This window comes from Monodelphis domestica, chromosome 1 (assembly GCF_027887165.1).
Source record: "Monodelphis domestica isolate mMonDom1 chromosome 1, mMonDom1.pri, whole genome shotgun sequence".
Taxonomy (NCBI): Eukaryota; Metazoa; Chordata; class Mammalia; order Didelphimorphia; family Didelphidae; genus Monodelphis; species Monodelphis domestica.
In genome coordinates this window covers 455,201,419-455,221,793 of record NC_077227.1, presented here as the reverse complement: position 1 = coordinate 455,221,793, position 20,375 = coordinate 455,201,419, and the positions used below count along the sequence as shown (strand labels likewise).

Here is a 20,375-nt window from a genome sequence, read left to right as displayed (position 1 = left end):
TGTGGAACACTCATTGGAGAAGGCAGAGGACTTTTTGTGGTAGGAAAAAAGTATACGCCCATCAAATGGACAATAGCTAAATAAATAATGGGAAAAAAACAACTCTCTTCTCCTTTGGAAAGATGAGATATAATAGATCGTGGCACACTGCATAGGCTATACTACTAAGGCTGAGTCGAGAGAACTGTTTTCCTCCTTTTTTATTCATTTGTTTCTTTTTTAACAAGGGATGACTCTGAAGAGGATAAAGTATATATTTAGAATTTGAGGTGATATAAAAACAAAACATAGCAATAAAAATAAGTTAAAATTAAAAACCAAACCACAACAGGAAGAAAGTATCATGCTCTAAAGGAAAGAGCTTGGAATCAGGAGACGTATATTTAATTCCAAGATGGCATTTTCTAGTTTTTTGCCTGAGCAAATCATATCTTCTCTTTGATTCTGTTTCCACTTCTATAAAATGGACATAATACTTGCACCACACATAACAAATAAGGCTATTGTAAAGAAAGAATTTGGTAAGCCTCAAAATACTAGAACTGTGGGCAATATCTGCTTTCATTATTCTTTTTGATAATTTGTTATGGTCCCTGTGAAAAATACAAAGAAGAATATGACATAGTCTTTACTCTCAAGGACGTTCCAGTCTAGTTTGACACAAAGATAACTAACAATATCAGGCTGCATGAGTCAAAAAGAGAAGGAGTACAGAGAGAGTAGGTTGTAGCAATTCAAGTAAGTGAAAGAGATTATTACCTAAGACCACTTAGACTATAGACCTAAAGTGGTGGGAAGCTGTTTCAGCGAAGAGGTGGGTCTTGAGCTGAACCTTAAAGGACAGAGATTATTTTTATCTGAGAAGAGAGGAGGTAGTATTTATTTTATTTATTTCACTGGATTGTTATAAGGACAGGGCTTTATAAAATATAAATATTAAGATCTAACCATCTATGAATGGGAAAGATTTGGGTTAGTCTGAAATTCAGCAGATTCATGTTTTCTGCAGTAAATTTTTATTTTGTTTTGTTTTTTCTTTTTAAATCACGCTTTCTGTCTTAGCGTCCATTCTAAGAGAAAAGAGTGGCAAGGGTCAGGCTCAGAGTAACAGAGCTAGGAAGTATCTAAGGTCATATTTAAACCCAGGTCCATCTGACTCCAGGCTTGGTGCTCTACCCACTGTGCAACCCATCTGTCCCCCGAAAGGAAATTTCCAATAAAGGTTCTAATGTCTGATCATATCATTCCTCTATTTAAAAATGAATAGTGGCTCCCCATTGCCTAAAGGACAAGATACAGGCTTCTTAGCATGGCCCTTAAAAGTCCCTTCACAGTTTGGTTCTGTGTAACCTTTCTGGTCTTCTTACCATCTATCACAAACCTTTTCATTTCTGTTTAACTTCCCACAGAAACTCCTGCCCCATTCTCTTGTCTGAGAAATAATTTCACCATGAATTTCCTTTTCCTCATATCATTCAGACATATTCCCTAATTATCTCTTCCTCTCTCTAGGTCTCAGATAAGGAGGTGGCACTTCTCCCCGTCAAGACAAACCCCCCTCTACATCAACCTTTGATCTTATCCTCTGAGGTCTTTTCCAGCAGATTGATCCCATAATCATCCCTACTCTCTCTCTAAACTTCAAGTTCTCCCAGTTACTCTCCATGCAGCCTAAACACTCCCAAGCCTTCTCAATCTTTAAATAAAAGTAATAATAAAAGCAAAATTCATCCAAGCATCCCTTCAAGCTATCATTCTTTATCTCTCCTCCCCTTCTCAGTAAACTCTTAGAGAAAGTCATTTATATCAGGTCCCTTTACTTCTCCTGCTTGCTTTTAAGCCATCTGCAATCTTGGCTTTTGACATCATTCAACTGAAACTTGCTTTATCCAAATAACCTAAAACAATAAAAACAATGATCTAAACTGCAAATTATAATGGCTATTTTTCAGTCCTCCTTCTTGACCTCTCGGCATCCTCCGGAACTATAAATCACTATCTCCTTTTGAGTATTCTCTTCTCTAGGTTTTTGTAACACTGCTCTCTCTCTTGATTCTCTTACCTGTGTGATCACTGCTTAATCACAATCTCTTTTGCTAGAACTTTATCCAAATCAATGTCCTGCAAAGCTTCATTCTCAGATCTATATGTTCAGTCTTAATATCTCTCCTGACTTCCAGTCCCTCATTACCCACTGCCTTTTAGACATGTCAAACTTGGCATAATCAAAATAGAACTCATTCCCCACACCTCAAACTGTCCCCTCTTCCTAACTCTTCTAGTACTCTCAAGAGCACTACAATCCTACTAGCCATCCAGGTTTATGACCTTAATATTGAGTCCTGACTCTGACTTACTCCACATATCAGTATTCCTACAACTACTCTCCGTTATGTACCTTTTTTTCCACTTACACAGCTGCTATCTTCATACAGGCCTTCATTACCTCTCAGATGGTCTTACAAAATATTACAAAAGGCTATGACTTATAAATTTATAAGAAATCAAAACATTCCCCGATTGACAAATGGTCAAGGGACATGAATAGGCAGTTTTCAGATGAAGAAATCAAAACTATCAATAATCATATGAAAAAATGTTCTAAATCTCTCCTGATTATAGAAATGCAAATCAAAACTCTGAGGTACTGCCTCACACCTGCAGATTGACCAATATGACAGTAAAGGAAAATACTAGATGTTGGAGGGGATGTGGCAAAACTGGGACATTTTTCTACCAGCATTGCTGGAAGAATTGTGAATTGATCCAACCATTCTGCTTTATTATGTCCAAAGGGCTTTAAAAGAATGCATGCCTTTTGATCCAGCAATATCACTACTAGAATTATATCCCAAAGAGATAAAAAAAAATGGGAAAGGATCTTTTTATACAAAAATATTTATAGCTGTACTTTTTGTGGTGGCAAAAAATTTGGAAAATGAGGGGTTGTCCCTTGTTCGGGGAATGGTCAAACAAAATGTAGAACATGGTGATGATATTGTGCTATAAGGAATGATGAACTGCTTGATTTCTATAAGAACTGGAAAGACCTCCATGAACTGATGCGGAGAGAAATAAACAGAACCAGAAGAACACTGTACACAGTAACTGAAACTTTGTGGGATAATCAAATGTAATTGACTTTGCTACTAAAAGCAATGAAATGATCCAGGACAATCCAGAGGGATTTATGAGAAAGAATGCTATCCACATCTAGAAAAAGAAATGTGGGAGTAGAAAGCCAAAAGAAAACATGATTTATCACTTGCTTATTTGGGCATATGATTTGGGGTTTTGGTTTTAAAAGATTATTACAAAAATGAATAATATGGAAATGGGTTTTGAATAAGGGTATGTCCCTTAATTGGGGAATGGCTGAACAAATTGTGGTATATGATGGTGATGGAATAATACTATTGTGCTTTAAGGAATGATGAAAAGGAGAATTTTCATGTGAACTAGAATTGATGTGATGTAGAGTGAAATGAACAGAACCAGAGGAACATTGTACACAGAAAGTGAAACGCTGTGGAACAATACAATGTAATGGACTTTGCTAATACAAGACAATCCCAAGGACTTATAAGAAAGAATGCTATTCACACATCAAGAGAAAGAAGTACTCTGGGAGTAGAAACATAATAGAAAAACAAATGACTTATTATTTGTTTATATGACTATATTATTTGGGGATTTGGTTTTTAAAAATTGCTCTATTGCAAAAATGAATGATATGGACACCAGTATGTGTCTGTGTACACACAGTACATGTGTACATATATGTATATATCATGTATATGTGTAGTTACTTGCATGTTTTCTCCTCCACTAGATTATGAGCTTCTGAAGAGCAAGGGCTATTTTTGCCCTTCTTCATATCCCATTCTTAGCAGAGTGCCTGGCACATAATACTTAGTAAATGGAGGATGACTGATTGCCTCTAGGTTCCAACCAAATGAGACACTTGGTGTCTCTTGATCTTATTCTGCCCTCTCCTTTCTCTATATATTTGCAAAGTCCATCTACTACCTCTGTCTACTGAGATTTTTCTCTTTCTTCAAGGCTCAGCTCCCTTATAATCTCCACAATACTATAGCAGTCTCCCACCTTCTATTTTCTTTCTTTTGGGAAACATTTATCTTCTGTCTTAGATTTGACACTAAACACTGAATCCAAAAGAGGAGTGGTAAGAGCTAGGCAATGGGGGTTAAGTGACTTGCCCAGGGTCACACAGCTGGAAAGTGTCTAAGGCTAGATGTGAACCCAGGAGCTCCCATCTCCAAGCCTCTCTATCCATTGAGCTACCTACCTGGCCCCTTTCACCTTCCACTTTCTTAGAATGCCTTTTCAAAAGTCTTTGCCTTCGCCTATTCTCCTGAGTATCTCATTCCTCACTTAGCATAAGGTCCTTGAGGGAGTCACTCTGCTTGGTTTCATCTCTGATTCCCTAGAGCTTAGGCCAGGGCTCTACTTAATATCCATTTACTAAAAAGAGTTTTCACTCTCTTCTTCCCAAGATATCTGAAACAACAAAAGCAAAGCATTCTATCTGCCTGTGACTTCATTAGCATCCTGCTTGGGGAGCAGGGTGATGGACTAGGTGGGCTATATTTAGTCTCATCACCCTCTGCTCTAATGGAATGATATAAGCTTTTCAGGACAGATCCAAATATCATCTGGAACCAGAAACAATAGGGATGGCTGGCAGGTTTTCTCCCTCTCACCTATGGCCAGAAACAATAACGAAAAGACAAAAATAGCTTTATTTCTTCTGCCTGGATGCATTATGCTGGGGTATGAGGGAAGAGCAGAAACTATGAGAGTGACGGGGCTAGGGGCAGCTGGGTGGCCCAGTGGATTGATTGAAAGCCAGGTTCTGGGTTCAGATCTGACCTCAGACTCCTCCTAGCTGTGTGATCCTGAGAAAGTCATTTATTCCCCCTTCCCCCCATTACTTAGTCCTTCTGCCTTGGAACAGTATTGATTCGAAGACAGAAGGCAAGGTTATTTTTTTTAATTGTTTCTACATGCAATTGAAAAAAAAAAGAGTTTTAAAAATTAGTAAAGAGGCTTCTGGCTTCAGAAACCTCCTAATTGGACAAATCACTTAACCCCCATTGCCTAGCCCTTTGCTGGGAGCAATCAGGCCACGACACCTTGACAGAGTCACACGTGGTAGCTAAGGAGGCCTCAAACAATCAAGGAAATTTACTTGTTGCTTTTAATAAAAAGGAATAATCAGAAGTTTTTTTTTTAAATAATATTTTATTTGATCATTTCCAAGCATTATTCATTAAAGACAAAGATCATTTTCTCCCCCCTCCCCATAGCCGACACGGGATTCCACTGGGTATCACATGTGTTCTTGATTCGAACCCTGTCATGTTGTTAGTATTTGCATTAGAGTGTTCGTTTAGTCTCTCCTCTCTCATGTCCCCTCAACCGCTGTAGTCAGGCAGTTGCTTTTCCTCGGTGTTTCTACTCCCATAGTTTGTCCTCTGCTTATGAATGGTGTTTTTTTCTCCTAGATCCCTGCAGATTGTTCAGGGACATTACACCGCCACTAATGGAGAAGTCCATTACGTTCGATTGTACCACAGTGTATCAGTCTCTGTGTACAATGTTCTCCTGGTTCTGCTCCTCTCGCTCTGCATCACTTCCTGGAGGTTGTTCCAGTCTCCATGGAATTCCTCCACTTTATTATTCCTTTTAGCACAATAGTATTCCATCACCAACATATACCACAATTTGTTCAGCCATTCCCCAATTGATGGGTATCCCCTTGTTTTCCAATTTTTTGCCACCACAAGGAGTGCAGCTATGAATATTCTTGTACAGGTCTTTTTCCTTATCTCTTTGGGGTACAAACCCAGCAGTGCTATGACTGGATCAAAGGGCAGACAGTCTTTTATCGCCCTTTGGGCAAAGTTCCAAATTGCCCTCCAGAATGGTTGGATCAACTCACAACTCCACCAGCAATGCATTAATGTCCCTACGTTGCCATATGCCCTCCAGCATTCATTACTTTCCTTTGCTATCATGTTAACCAATCTGCTAGGTGTGAGGTGATAACTCAGAGTTGTTTTGATTTGCATCTCTCTGATTATAAGAGATTTAGAACACTTCTTCATGTGCTTATTAATACTTTTGATTTCTTTGGCTGAGAACTGCCTATCCATGTCCCTTGTCCATTTATCAATTGGATAATGGCTTGGATTTTTGTACAATTGATTTAGCTCTTTATAAATTTGAGTAATTAAACCTTTGTCAGAGGTTTCTATGAAGATTTTTTCCCAATTTGTTGTTTCCCTTCTGATTTTAGTTACATTGGTTTTGTTTGTGCAAAAGCTTTTTAATTTGATGTAGTCGAAATTATTTATTTTACATTTTGTGACTCTTTCTATGTCTTGCTTGGTTTTAAAGTCTTTCCCCTCCCAAAGGTCTAACATGTATACTATTCTGGGTTTACCCAATTTACTTACGGTTTCCTTCTTCATGCTTAACTCATTCACCCATTTTGAATTTATCTTGGTGTAGGGTATGAGGTGTTGATCAATTCCTAATCTCTCCCACACTGCCTTCCAATTTTCCCAGCAGTTTTTAGTGGATTTTTGTCCCAAAACCTGGGATATTTGGGTTTATCATATACTGTCTTGCTGAGGTCGCTTGCCCCCAGTCTATTCCACTGATCCTCCTTTCTATCTCTTATCCAGTACCAAATTGTTTTGATGACTGCTGCTTTGTAATATAGTTTAAGGTCTGGGACTGCAAGGCCCCCATCATCTGTGTTTTTTTTTTCATTATTTCCCTGGATATCCTTGATCTTTTGTCATTCCAAATGAACTTTGTTACTGTTTTTTCTAAATCAGTAAAGAAATTTTTGGGGAGTTCCATGGGTATGGCACTAAATAGAAAAATAAGTTTGGGTAGGATGGTCATTTTTATTATATTGGCTCGTCCTATCCATGAGCAGTTAATGTTTTTCCAATTGCTCAAGTTTAGTTTTAGTTGTGAGGAGTGTGTTTTGTAGTTGTGTTCATATAGTTCCTGTGTTTATCTCGGGAGATAGATTCCTAGGTATTTTATTTTGTCTAAGGTGATTCTGAATGGGATTTCTCTTTCTAGTTTTTGCTGCTGAGCTGTGTTAGAGATATATAGAAATGCTGATGACTTATGTGGATTTATTTTGTATCCTGCGACTTTGCTAAAGTTGTTGATTATTTTGATTAGCTTTTTGGTTGAATCTCTAGGATTCTTTAAGTAGACCAACATGTCATCTGCAAAGAGTGATAACTTGGTCTCCTCCTTGCCTATTTTGATGCCTTCAATTTCTTTTTCTTCTCTAATTGCTACCGCTAGTGTTTCTAGTACAAGGTCAAATAGTAGAGGTGATAATGGGCATCCTTGTTTCACTCTAGATCTTATTGGGAATGCATCTAGTTTATCCCCATTGCAGATGATATTAGCTGATGGTTTTAGATATATACTGTTTATTATTTTTGGGAAGAACCCTTTTATTCCTATGCTTTCTAGTGTTTTTCTTTTAAACATTATTTTATTTGGTCGTTTTCATACATTATTCACTGGAAACAAAGATCATTTTCTTTTCTCCCCCTTCCCCCACCCCCCACCTTTCCCTCTCCCATAGCCGACGCATGATTCCACTGGTTATCACATGTGTTCTTGACTCGGACCCATTTCTCTGTTGTTGGAATTTGCATTAGAGTGTTCATTTAGAGTCTCTCCTCAGTCTTATCTCCTCCAACCCTGTAGTCAAGCAGTTGCTTTTCATCGGTGTTTTTACTCCCACAGTTTATCCTCTGCTTGTGGGTAGTATTTCTTTCTAGTGTTTTTAATAGGAATGGGTGTTGTATTTTATCAAAGGCTTTTTCTGCTTCTATTGAGATAATCATGTGGTTCTTGTTGGTTTGCTTGTTGATGTGGTCAATTATGTGGATGGTTTTCCTAATATTGAACCAGTCCTGCATCCCTGGTATAAATCCTACTTGATCATGGTGGATGACCCTTCTGATCACTTGCTGAAGTCTTTTTGCTAGTATCCTATTTAAGATTTTTGCCTCTATATTCATTAGGGAGATTGGTCTATAGTTTTCTTTCTCTGTTTTTGACCTGCCTGGTTTTGGAATCAGTACCATGTTTGTGTCATAAAAGGAGTTTGGTATAACTCCCTCTTTGCTTATTAGGTCAAATAGTTTATATAGTATTGGGGCTAACTGTTCTCTGAATGTTTGATAGAATTCACTGGTGAATCCATCAGGCCCTGGGGATTTTTTCTTAGGAAGTTCTTTGATGGCTTGTTGGATTTCATTTTCTGATATAGGATTATTTAAGAATTATATTTCCTCTTCTGTTAGTCTAGGCAGTTTGTATTTTTGTATATATTCATCTATATCACCTAAATTGGTGTATTTATTGCCATATAATTGGCCAAAGTAATTTTTAATGATTGCCTTAATTTCCTCTTCATTGGAGGTGATGTCCCCCTTTTCGTCTTTGATGCTGTTAATTTGCTTTTCTTCTTTCCTTTTTTAAATTAGATTGACCAGTACTTTGTCTATTGTATTTGTTTTTTCAAAGTACCAGCTTCTTGTCTTATTTATTAAATCAATAGTTCTATCATTTTCAATTTTATTAATTTCTCCCTTAATTTTTAGGATTTCTAGTTTGGTTTTCTGCTGGGGGTTTTAATTTGATCACTTTCGAGTTTTTTTATTTGCATTTCCAATTGATTGATCTCTGCTCTCCCTGGTTTGTTAATATATGCACTCAGGGATATGAATTTACCTCTGATTGCCGCTTTGGCTGAATCCCTGATGGGTTGAATGAATCCCTGAATGGTTTGGATGAATCCCTGAATACCCTTTGGCTGAAAGGATGTCTCGCCATTGTCATTTTCCTCGGTGAAATTATTAATTGTTTCTATGATTTCTTCTCTAACTAAATGATTTTGGAGTATCATATTGTTTAATTTCCAATTAGGTTTTTATTTGGTTTTCCATGTACCATTACTGATCATTATTTTTATTGCCTTGTGATCTGAAAAGGCTGCATTTATTATTTCTGCTTTTCTGCATTTGTGTGCCATGTTTCTGTGACCTAATGTATACTCAATCTTTGTGAATGTGCCATGTGGTGCTGAGTTGTAGAAGGTGTATTCCTTTTTATCCCTATTTATTTTTCTCCATATGTCTATTAATTCTAATTTTTCTAAGATTTCATTCACTTCTTTCTCCTCTTTCTTATTTATTTTTTTATTTGATTTATCTAAATTTGATAATGGTTGGTTTAAGTCTCCCACTAATATGGTTTTACTGTCTATTTCTTCCTTCAATTCTCCTAGTTTCTCCATTAGAAATTTGGGTGCTATATTATTTGGTGCATACATGTTGATTAGTGGTATTTCCTCATTATCTAATGTCCCTTTTAACAAAATATAATTACCTTCCCTATCCCTTTTGATCAAGTCTATTTTTTGCTTTGGCTTTATCAGATATCATGATTACCACTCCTGCCTTCTTTCTGTCAATTGAGGCCCAGAAGGTCTTACTCCATCCTTTAATTCTGACCTTGTGGGTGTCTACCTCCTCATGTGTGTTTCTTGAAGACAACATATGGTAGGGTTTGGGATTCTAATCCATTCTGCTATTCATCTACGTTTTATGGGTGAGTTCATCCCATTCACGTTCAAAGTTATTACTGTCACTTGTGGACTCCCTGGCATTTTGATATCCTTCCCTAATTCTAACCTTTCTTCTTCAGCTCTACCTTTTAGTCCAGTGATTTACTTTAAATCAGTCCCCCTTGTCCCCTCCCTTGATATGTTTCCCTTTCTAGTCCCTCCCTTTTTGTTCCCTCCCCCTTCCCCCCTTGTCTTCCCTCCTTTTTTTGTGTTCCCTCCCCCCTATGCCCCTTGATTTTCCCTTATCCCTTCCCTTGTTGGGTAAGATAGAATTCAAGATCCCAATGGATCTGGATGTTCTTCCCTCTCAGAGTTGATTTCCCTGAGAGTAAGGTTTAAGTAAAAACTCTCTTCCTCTCCTTCTTATAGGAGTTTTCTTCCCCTCCCCTTCCCGTGTGAATCTTTGTGTGAGAAAGATTATTCTATTTGGTCTTTCTTTTCCCCCTATTTACACATTACATTTTCCCCACATGTTAGTATACATAGATTGATATAAATGTAGTTCTTATAGAAGAGAGTTTGTGTAAAAGAAAAAGATAACATTTTTCTCCTTTTCCCTTTCCTTCGTATTTACCTTTTCAGGTATTCCATGCTCTTTGTTTTTCAACATCGAACTTTCCACAGAGCTCTGGTCTTTTCTTTGCAAAAACTTGGAAATCTTCTATTTTGTTGAATGCCCATACTTTCCCTTGGAAGTATATAGTCAGTTTTGCTGGATAGCTGATTCTTGGTTGAAGACCCAGCTCTCTTGCCTTTCTGAAAATCATGATCATTCAGAGTGGAACTTGCAAGGTCTTGTGTGACCCTGATTGACATTCCTTTATATCTAAATTGTCTTTTTCTGGCTTCTTGTAGGATTTTTTCTTTTGCTTGAAAGCTTTGGAATTTGGCAATTACATTCCTGGGAGTTGCCTTTTGGGGATTTAGTGTAGAGGGTGTTCTGTGAGCTCTGTCAGTGGCTGTATTGCCCCCTTGTTCTAGAATCTCTGGGCAATTTTCTTTGATTATATCTTGTATTAAGATGTCGAGTTTGCTGTTTATTTCTGGCTTTTCTGGAAGTCCAATTATTCTCAGATTGTCTCTCCTTCCTCAATTTTCCAGGTCTGTCACCTTGTCAGTGAGATATTTTATGTTCTCTTCTAATTTTTTGGTCTTTTGGCTTTGCTTTATTAATTCTTGCTTGTTGTCTTCGAGTTGCCTGATTCTGACTTTTAAAGCCTGGTTTTCCTTTTCACTTTGGTCAAACTGGTTTTGTAGATGCGTGAATTTCTTTTGCATTATTTCCCACTTTTCCTCCCAGAAGGCTTCCATCTTTTTGATCCTTTCTGATTCAAATTCTTCATGGGTTTGTGGAGAGTTTCCATTTCCTTTGGAAGGTTTCGGGGCATTTGCTTGTGTTTCCTCTTCTATCTCCTCTGTATTTTGTATTTTTGCTCCATAAAAGGTGTCCAAAGTCGCCCCCTTCTTGTTTTTCTTGGAATTTTGGGGCTTTTGTGCTTCTGTGGAATTTGCCATCTCTATCTGAGTGGGGAGGACTAGCTTTTCTTATCTCTGTCTGGTGTTCAGAGGTTTTAGCCCTGGGCAGATTGTCCGTTCTATGAAGTTGTTGTTCTGTCTTCCAGGGGAAGCCAGGAATTGCTGGTGTTTCCGTGTTACTGCCCTCCTCAGTTCCCTCCAGATGCTTCTCTGTTGCCTTATTTCCACGCTCTGAGCCTGGCTTGGCCCTTTCCGCGGGGTGTTTGTTTCTGTCATCAGAAGTTCTTAAAAGACAATTCAACAATCATACCATTGAGGTTGAGAGGTACTGGGAACACAATTCAGATTTAATATTAGACTGATCATTTTTCAGGTTTTACTAGTGAGTTTCTGAGTTACTGGTTTATGAATCACTGAGGTATATTGAAGCTTAGTGTACCTATAGTGTACCTACACGTCTTATATGGGCCTTTATGTTTGATTTTTGTTGTGGCTTCATGAGAATAAAAGGGAAAGTTCTGGGCTTGGCCTGTAGCTGTAGTTTTACTGAGGATTATGTACCTAAATAGAAGTTAACCCATGATAGTCTTTTCAGATTGGGATTGAGGGTCTGATTCTTTTGGTGATGTTTTGGGGAATTAGGGTACAGGTATCTTGCTCTTGCATTATTCCTTCTGAGACTAGGGGGAATAGTAATCATGTCAGTTCCATAGGTATGGGTTGTTAATGAGAGGTCATGCAAGGGGGACTGAGTGGGCAATCACATCTTGCCAAGGGCCACTCTGTGGCCTCCTTAGCTACTATTCTGCCTTGGAACTGACACAGTCCTGATTCTAAGAAGGAAGGTAAGGTGTTTTTTGTTTGTTTGTATCTATATGTAATTTAAAAAGAAATTTTTTAAAAAGAGGCTTTTGGCTTCAGGTACTTCCTAGCTGTGTGACCCTGGGTAAGTTATTTAAATCTAATTGCCTTGCCCTTGCAGTGAAGTATTGCTTCTAAAACAGAAGGTAAAAGTGAAAAAAAAAAGTGAAAAGATCTTCCTCTGAAGCAAATGGTTAAAATAGTATGGCAGAGGGCAGTGAGGGACCAGAGAAAAGCAGAGATCTGGAGATGTTCACGTGTGCTAATGGCCTCACACATGACACTCAAACTTCCCAGCTCTCCTCCTCTTCCTTCCTGGTTTCTCTGAGACTCAGCTCAAAACCCATCTTCTGCTAGGAGCTTTTCCATTCACCCTCGGCCGCCCCCTCCACTCCCCTTTGAGATCACCTTTCATTTAAACTGTATATATCTTTTATGGACATCATTATTTGCATATTGTCTCCAACATTGGAAATTAAGATCCTTGAGGGTAGGGATTGGAATTTTTTGTACCTCTTTGTACCCTTAGCTCTTAGCATAGTACCTAGCTTAATAAATGCTTGTTGACTGATGGAGAAACGAGAGGTTTTAGAGCAGTGATGGCGAGCCTATGGCACAGGTGCCAAAAAAGCCCCCTGTGTGCTGTGGCTGCCATCCCCCTACTCAGAGTTCATTACTAGAAAAGCAGAGGGCCTCAGAGGGCCTCCCTTCCCCTCTCCACCACACCTGATGACATTTTTTTTACATCCTCACCCCTCTGCCTAACAGCCAATAGGAGAGCTCCCTCCCTCCCCTGTGTGGGACAAGGGGAGGGGCAAGGAGGGGCACACTTGGTCTGGGGGCAGGGCATGGTACATGGTCTATAGGGGCGGAACACGGCACACAGTCTCTAAAAGGTTTGCCATCACTGTTCTAGACCATGCCATAACCTCTGTGAGGTTATCTTTGGCACAAAGTCTGAACAATTTGTCATGGGGATCATAAGGGAGTATGGTTAAAGGAATCTGGAAAACTCTCTCCAAATATTGGGCTTTTATTATAGAGCTGAAGTGAAAGAGATCTTAGAGGTCACCTGGTTCCATCTCTTTGATTCATAGAAGTTCAGTGACTTGCAGAGGGTTCACACAGCAAAAAAAAAAAGCAAAACTAGGACTGAAATGAAGGCCCTGTCCCATGCTTGCCACCCTGTATGTTTGGCAGCATGCTGCAGGATATTGGCAAGGACTGTTTCTCAGCAGGGCAGAGGCAGGACTGAAAAGCACAGTGGAACGAGCTCCAGGCCTAGCGATAGGATGTCCTGGGTTCAAATCTGAGTTCAAAGCTGGATAACCCTGGGCAACTCACTTAACCCCCAATGCCTAGCTTTTACTGCTCTTCTGTATTAGAGTTGATATTAAGATAGATATTAAGAGTTTTGTTGTTCTTTAAAGATGCCTATGTTAGATGGGGAGAACAGGGAAGAGAAAGATTACAGGCAGCAGAAGCAATCATGCCTAGCATAGAAGGTCTAACGCTGAACCCTGTTGGTCTCTATAGACCAGAACATAAGCATAAAAGATGATGGTGACATTTTATGAATCACATAAAATATTGTGATTCCTGCTCTTAGATCAGAAAGAAGTACTCCAGGCCTGCAGTCGCAAAGTAGTATTCCTTTTGAGTCAGCCTCTCAGGGTTCTTCAATCTAGACCCTACATGTACTGTAATGAGACAAATGGGGCCTCAAAAGGACCTTCCAGACACTCAGCAGCTCAGAGGGCAAGGAAAATCAAGGCTAATGAAGCTAGCCCTGGAATCTAAGCCTTCTCCTAAATTACTATCATCCCCATCCATGATTCATACACAGAATCTTTTCTGGGAGCCAGGAGACCAGAGTTCTAGTTCTAGCTCTTCTGCTTAGTTGTCGGGGGACAGGTGTGTTTGTGACTCTAGTCCTCAGTTTTCCCATCTGTGAAATGGGGTCAAGTCATTTTGGGTTAGTTTTTTTGTGTGCTTCTGTTTACTCAGCTGTAAAATGAGGGCAGTTGAGGTAAATGTCCTCTAAAACTCCTTGCTTCCTTCCTTCCTTCTCTTCTTTGTAATAACTCTAAGGACAAGGGCTAGGCAATAGGAGTAAAGTGACTTTCCCAGGATCACACAGCTAAGAAGTATCTGAGTCCAGACTGGAACCCAGGTCTTCTTGACCTCAGGCATGGCACTCTATTTGCTATGCCACCTAGCTGCCCCCCAAATCCTTTTCAACATTGTTTATAATCCTATGACTTTTTAGAAATCATTTGTCCCGGGGGCAGCTGGGTGGCTCAATGGATTGAGAGTCAGGCCTAGAGATGGGAGGTACTATGTTCAAATCTGACATGTCCCAGCTGTGTGACCCTGGGCAAGTCACTTGACCCCCATTGCCTAGCCCTTACCACTCTTCTGCCTTGGAGCCAATACACAGTATTGACTCCAAGACAGAAGGTAAGGGTTTAAAAAAAAAAAAAGAAATCATTTGTCCCTAAGTTATTTTATAGTTAATATCTTTCAACTGCAGAAAGCATAAAAGATGATGGTGACAGCCCTGATGAGAAAACTGTTCCATGGCAGCCCCTATGACTTTTCTGTTCCCCATTTCTTCCCGGAACACTCATCATCCAGGCCCTATGACATCACAGCTAGTTGCTGCAGAGAGCATTAGGAAGTTGCCAAGGGAGGATTAAGACTTCAAATGAGGTCTGAGTATTGAGCTGGTTTTTATCAAAGTGCCCCTGAAGTGAAACAGAACCACAGAATCACTCACTGCCTCCTCCCCTCCCTGTGTGTTCCCTTTCCCCATCCTCCTGGCCCAGCAATGGGAAAATCAAAGGCCAGGACTTCTAGGGAGGAGGAAAACCTTCCATTCCTAGGGCAGCTGTGGAAAGTAAGCATCATGGAAATCTCCCAATGTACCGAAGCCCTCATTGTGGCCTTGACTTACAACTTTTTCTCATTTTAGTTGTTTTTTTTTTGTGACAAAGATACTGGAGTAGTTTGCCATTTCCTTCTCCAGCTCATTTTACAGAAGAGGAAACTGAGGCAAACAGGGTTAATTGACTTGCTCAAGGTCACACAGCTAATAAGTGTGGGAGGCCAGATCTGAACTCAGGAAGATGATCTATCTCTACTATCTCTATCCACTGTGCCATCTACCTTACCTGCCTCCCTCTCCACTTCCCTTTAGTTTTTTAACTCCACAGGAAAGAACTCTGGTATTATAAAGAGGGCAAGAAGGATAGAAGCTTTAGCCCCAGCTCTGTCACTAATTCATTGTGAGACCCAGACAAGTCATTTTCCTTCCCTGGGATTAATTTACTTCCTCTATGAAATGAAGGAGTTGGATTAGCACCCTATAAGGTCCCTTCTAGCTCTGATACTGTGAGTTTTCTGATTCTAAAAAGTAAGGATGGCATGATGGGGGTGATGATGACTCAATCCACAAGCACTTATTAAGAACATAATGCCTAGTACTCTGCTAGGTCCTGGGGATACAAAGAATGAGCAATCTCCTTTCTTCCTTTCATCCATCCATCCATCCTTCCCTCCCTCTTTCTTCCCTCCATTCCCTCCTTCTCTCTTTGTGTGTGTGCCTCTCTCTGACTCTGTCTCTCTTCTTTTCTCTTTGTTTCCCTTAGTTTCTATCTTAGAATTGATAAGTGTCTATTTCAAGACAGAAGACCAGGCAATTGGTTTTAAGTGACTTGCCCAGGGCTACACAGCTAGGAAGTGTCTAGGGCCATGTTTGAATCCAGGACCTCTTGTTTCCAGGCTTAGCTCTCTATCCACTGAGCCACCTAGTTGCCCCCCAATGCTTACTTTTAAAGAGCTTACATTCTAATGGATTCTAAGGACCCCTCTTTTTTTCTGACCCTGATCTCAGATTAGAGAGCAGCTCATCCGCAATAAATCATTGGGCTAAAACATAACTTGGCCTTTTCTTATCTGGGAAGCCTTCTCCAGACCTTTCTGCTAGATAGGCATCTGATTTTCATTCCAGTTATTAGTCTAGCATCCAGGACATTTTTCTCTTTTCCCCTACAGGGCAGTATGTCTGGATAATTCACAGTAGATATTGGTGATAGTTTATGATAACAGAAGGGAGTAGGGGGCAGCTAAGTGGCTTAGTGGATTGAGAGCCAGGCCTAGAGTTGGGAGGCCCTGGGTTCAAATCTGACCTTATACAAGATGTAAAATTAATATCTTTGATTATATTAAATTAAAAAGGTTTTGTACAAACAAACCAATACAACCAAAATTTTTATATCAAATCTGGCCTCAGGTACTTCCTAGCTGTGTGACCCTGACCAAGTCACTTTACCCCATTTGCCTAGACCTAGACCTTCTGTCTTGGAGTTGTTACTAAAAACAGTAAGTATAAGGGTTTTAAGACAAAAGAAAAAAACAGAAGGAAGCAAAATCACAGCTAATACAAATACCTGAACAAACACACAAAAAGCAATGAGAAGTGGATGATAGGGCAATCAGGAGAACAATGATCCCTTGAATCCATCAATCCACTATTAGGGGACAATCAGCACAAAGGGGTAGAATGGAAGATGGAATTGTGTGTGAAATAACAATGGCTAGACTATGGAGTGTATGAAGCGGAATACTATATAGTGAGTCTGGAGAGATAGATTGGTGCTAGGTTGTGAAGGGCTTTAAAAGCTACACATTTTAGGGATGCTGAGGCAGTGCACAGAAAGCCAGGTCTAGAGAGGGGCAGTCCTGGGTTTGAATATGGCCTCACACTCTTCCTAGCTGTGTGACCCTGAGCAAGTCACTTAACCCCCATTGCCTAGCCTTGACCAGCCTTTTTGCCTTGCAACCAATATATAGTATTGATTCCAAGATGGAGGTAAAGGTTTAAAAAAGTAAGCTGCAGTTGGAAGTTTTATTTAATTCTTGAGACAATATGGAGCCATCAGGAAGTTACCAAGTTTGCTGAATGACATCATTAACCTTCATTTCAGGAAAATCACTTTGGTAGCTGTATGGAGGATGAACTGGGGAGGAGACTGAGAGACCAAACCTATTGTAATAGTGCAAGCAAGGGGCAATGGGGGCCTGAACGAGGTTGATGGCCTTGTGGAGAGCAGGGAAAGGATGGAGAGAGACTGGGGAGATAGAAATGACAAGATCCAGGGGGCAAATGGACACATGAGGAGAGAGCTTCCTACTTCCCCAAACCCTTTCCCATCACATGTCCCACAACTAGAATGGGGAGAAGACACTTCCACAAGCAGCTACAGGGCAATGGAGCACTGTAGGGATGAATGCAGAAGAAGAAGGAATGGTGCCTTGGAATGGTCAGTAGGGGACAAGGATCTGGAAGCAACATTGAAGTTGGGTCTCTTCAGAAGATGTGTGGGAAGAAGATCATAGATTTCCAGGACGAAGGGACTTTCAGAAGCCACAGATCCACCCTACTCATTCTGCAGAAGAAATGGGCTTAAAAAGGCTAAATGGCTTTGCCCGGGTACACTGATAACAAATGTCAGGGGTAGAATGTGAATCCAAGTTTCCTGACTCTAGAGGAAGTATGCTATTTATGTCTGATTTTGGTTGTATCTTGGACCCCTTTGGCACTCTGGTGAAGCTGATAGACCCCCTCCACAGAATGTTTTTAAAAGAATAAAATTACATACATAGGATTAAAAAGGAAACCCAATTATATTGAAATGGATTTTTTTTAAACCGCAGATTCACACACCACTTGAAATCCACTCACAGAGCCCTTGATCGATCTAGTGTAAAATTTCCTCTCACCCACCTTGACCCTCCAAGCCAAAGCTGACTCAGGGAACCCAAAGTCATAACTGTAACATTCCTGATGCCAACATAGAAGAAGAGTGTCAGAGTGAAAGATTCCAGGGGCTAGAGGCTATTTTCTAACAGAAATGCATTCAGCAAGATACTGACAGTGGATAATGAGAAGAGACCAGGAGCAAGTCCCTCCTTCCTTTTGAAGGGACATTTTTAAAAAATCTGCAGCATATACCAATGGAAATGATATCATCTGTGAGAGCTCATGTCTGTTGCTAAGAGACCTGTTGCTAAGTTGTAAGTTCTGTCCTTTTTACTGTAAACAAAGGCCTATGATTATCTGTGTGCTGGGGAGGCAACCCATTGATGTCGGGCTGGCCCTCAGAAGAGGGAGGACTGGGAAAATGGCACTTTTGGCAGAATAGAGAATCAAAAGACAGGAAGGAGGTTCAAGCCCAGGAAAGTGGCCATACCGTGATCAGACCCTTTCCTGCTGGCTTCTCATTCACGAGGACCAGGGGCCGGGTGATTTTCTTGCTGGAGACGATCTGAAGGGAAAAAAACAAACAAAAAAAACAAGACCTTTGAAGCTTGGATTTCAAATATTGTCAAAAATAATATCTCCTTAAATATAGTTAGAGTGTTGAATCATAAAAACACTGGAGTCTTTTTACATCTATTAGACTATCAGCTATTTGAGGGTAGGGACCTCATCTGGTTATCTCTGCACAGGGCCATGTTGGTGAACCTATGGAACATGTGCTGGAGCATGCCGGAGGGGGGTGCTCCCCTCCCCCTCTCCATAGGCACCTGAGGACATTTCACCCATCACTCACCCCTTTGTCCAGCTTCCTCCCTCCCATCTGGGGTAAGGCATGTGGCCTTAGGGTTACAGTTTCAGCACTTGGTCTCTAAGGCTTTCATAAGGTTTGCCATCACTGGTATAGGACAACAAAGAATGCCTGGTCTGAGGTTTCACTTCACAAAAATCACAGAATTCTAGAAGTAGAAAGGACCTTGGCCTCCATCGAAGTGTAACCTCATTTTAGGAGTAAGGGTCACTGGGGGCCTGAGAGAGGAAGTATCTTTGTCTCTATGTCTGTATGTAAACTGAGTATATCATTTTATTCTTGCATCCTTTCTATAGAGTGAGAAGGGAAGGAACAAGGAGGAAAATGAGGCCCAGAAAATAACTTGTTCAGGGTCACAGAAGGAATTAATAGCTAAATCAGGATTAAACCCCAGATCATTCAATAAAAAGACAAACCAAGAGATCAGAGGATCAAAGATAAAGCATGCCCCCCCCCCACCTTCTGGCAAAGAAGGATGAACTTAAAATGCAGAATGAGGAATATATATTTGGGCACAGATGATAAGGGAATCTGCTTTACTTGACTGTACATATGGCTTTTTTTCTTCATCAAACAAACATGCTAAGTATATATATGAGGCATCATAGAGGATCCAAAGATAAAAAACCAATCCAAGCCCTCAAAGAGGGCATAGGCTCCCAGTGATGGACAGAGAACATGAGTCAGAGAGAGGAGAAAAAGCAGTTTCAGTCACATAATTGCATCAGGTTCTCAGGAGCCATTGTCCCTCATTCCTGTATTTGCTGTCATTGTCATTTTTTTCCTCCGAATCGTTTCTGACCCTATTTAAGGTTACCTTGACAAAAGATACTAGGGGGGCTTTATCATTTCCTTCTCCAGCTCATTTTACAGAAAAAAAAACTGAGGCTAACAGGGTTAAGTGACTTGCCCAGGGTCATACCACTGGTAACTGTCTAAAGGCTTGATTTTGTAAAAGTAGGGAGTCTCTAAGAATCAGTGGTGGCTAGCCTTGTCTCCTGGTGGTTATAGCAGCCAACTTCTAGTCAGGGAATACAGGTTGAAGCAATATAATATCAGAGATGGACCCAAGGCAAGGAGCCAAAGAGGAACTTTCAGAGAAGTCAATTTATGTTTGATTTCAGGAGAAGCTTCCCAAAGAGGAGAGCTGTGCATTGGGGACATGGGCTTCCTCCAGAAACAGAAGGTTTCCTTTCACTCAAAGCTTTTATGCAGAGGCTGGCTGACCATCAACTAGGGTCCTGTTCTGGGGAATCTTTGGGGCACTGGCTGGACGAGGTAGCTGCTCAGCCCCTTCCAGATCTAAAATATGGTGATTCGTAGACAAAAACAAGATGCATTACAAAGATTTTGTTTCTGGTGCATGAGGGAATTGATTAATTGGGAGGGAGAAAAATAAACATTTGTTCACTGAAAAAATAATTTAAACTGCTTTCAAAGCCTAGATCATTGACTGAAAAAGGGATCTTAGAGGTCATCAAGTCCAACCTCTCTTCCTTTTATGAATGAGGAAGTGAAGCGCAAAGTGCTCAAGGTCACACATATTGCCATTGGCAGAAGATAGATCTCTGGAATTATATATATGATTCCACATACATATACACTAGATATATCTATATTATACATACATGTATATAAACAAATGTTTGTGGAGGGGGGGGTCTACGTATAGGCATAGATTTCACTCACACAATTATTGTTACAAA

At 40.1% G+C, this 20,375-nt stretch overlaps 1 protein-coding gene across 4 annotated transcripts in view; it reads right to left on the bottom strand.

Annotated features, from left to right (window-relative positions):
* CPNE2 (copine 2) overlaps positions 1-20,375 on the bottom strand; it is a 124,411-nt gene that overhangs the window by 63,833 nt on the left and 40,203 nt on the right. For all 4 annotated transcript variants that reach the window (XM_016422791.2, XM_016422795.2, XM_056812337.1 and 1 more), the window contains one exon: positions 18,292-18,366. In XM_016422791.2, coding sequence (XP_016278277.1) covers positions 18,292-18,366 — 75 coding nt within the window. The remainder of the gene's footprint in view (positions 1-18,291; positions 18,367-20,375) is intronic.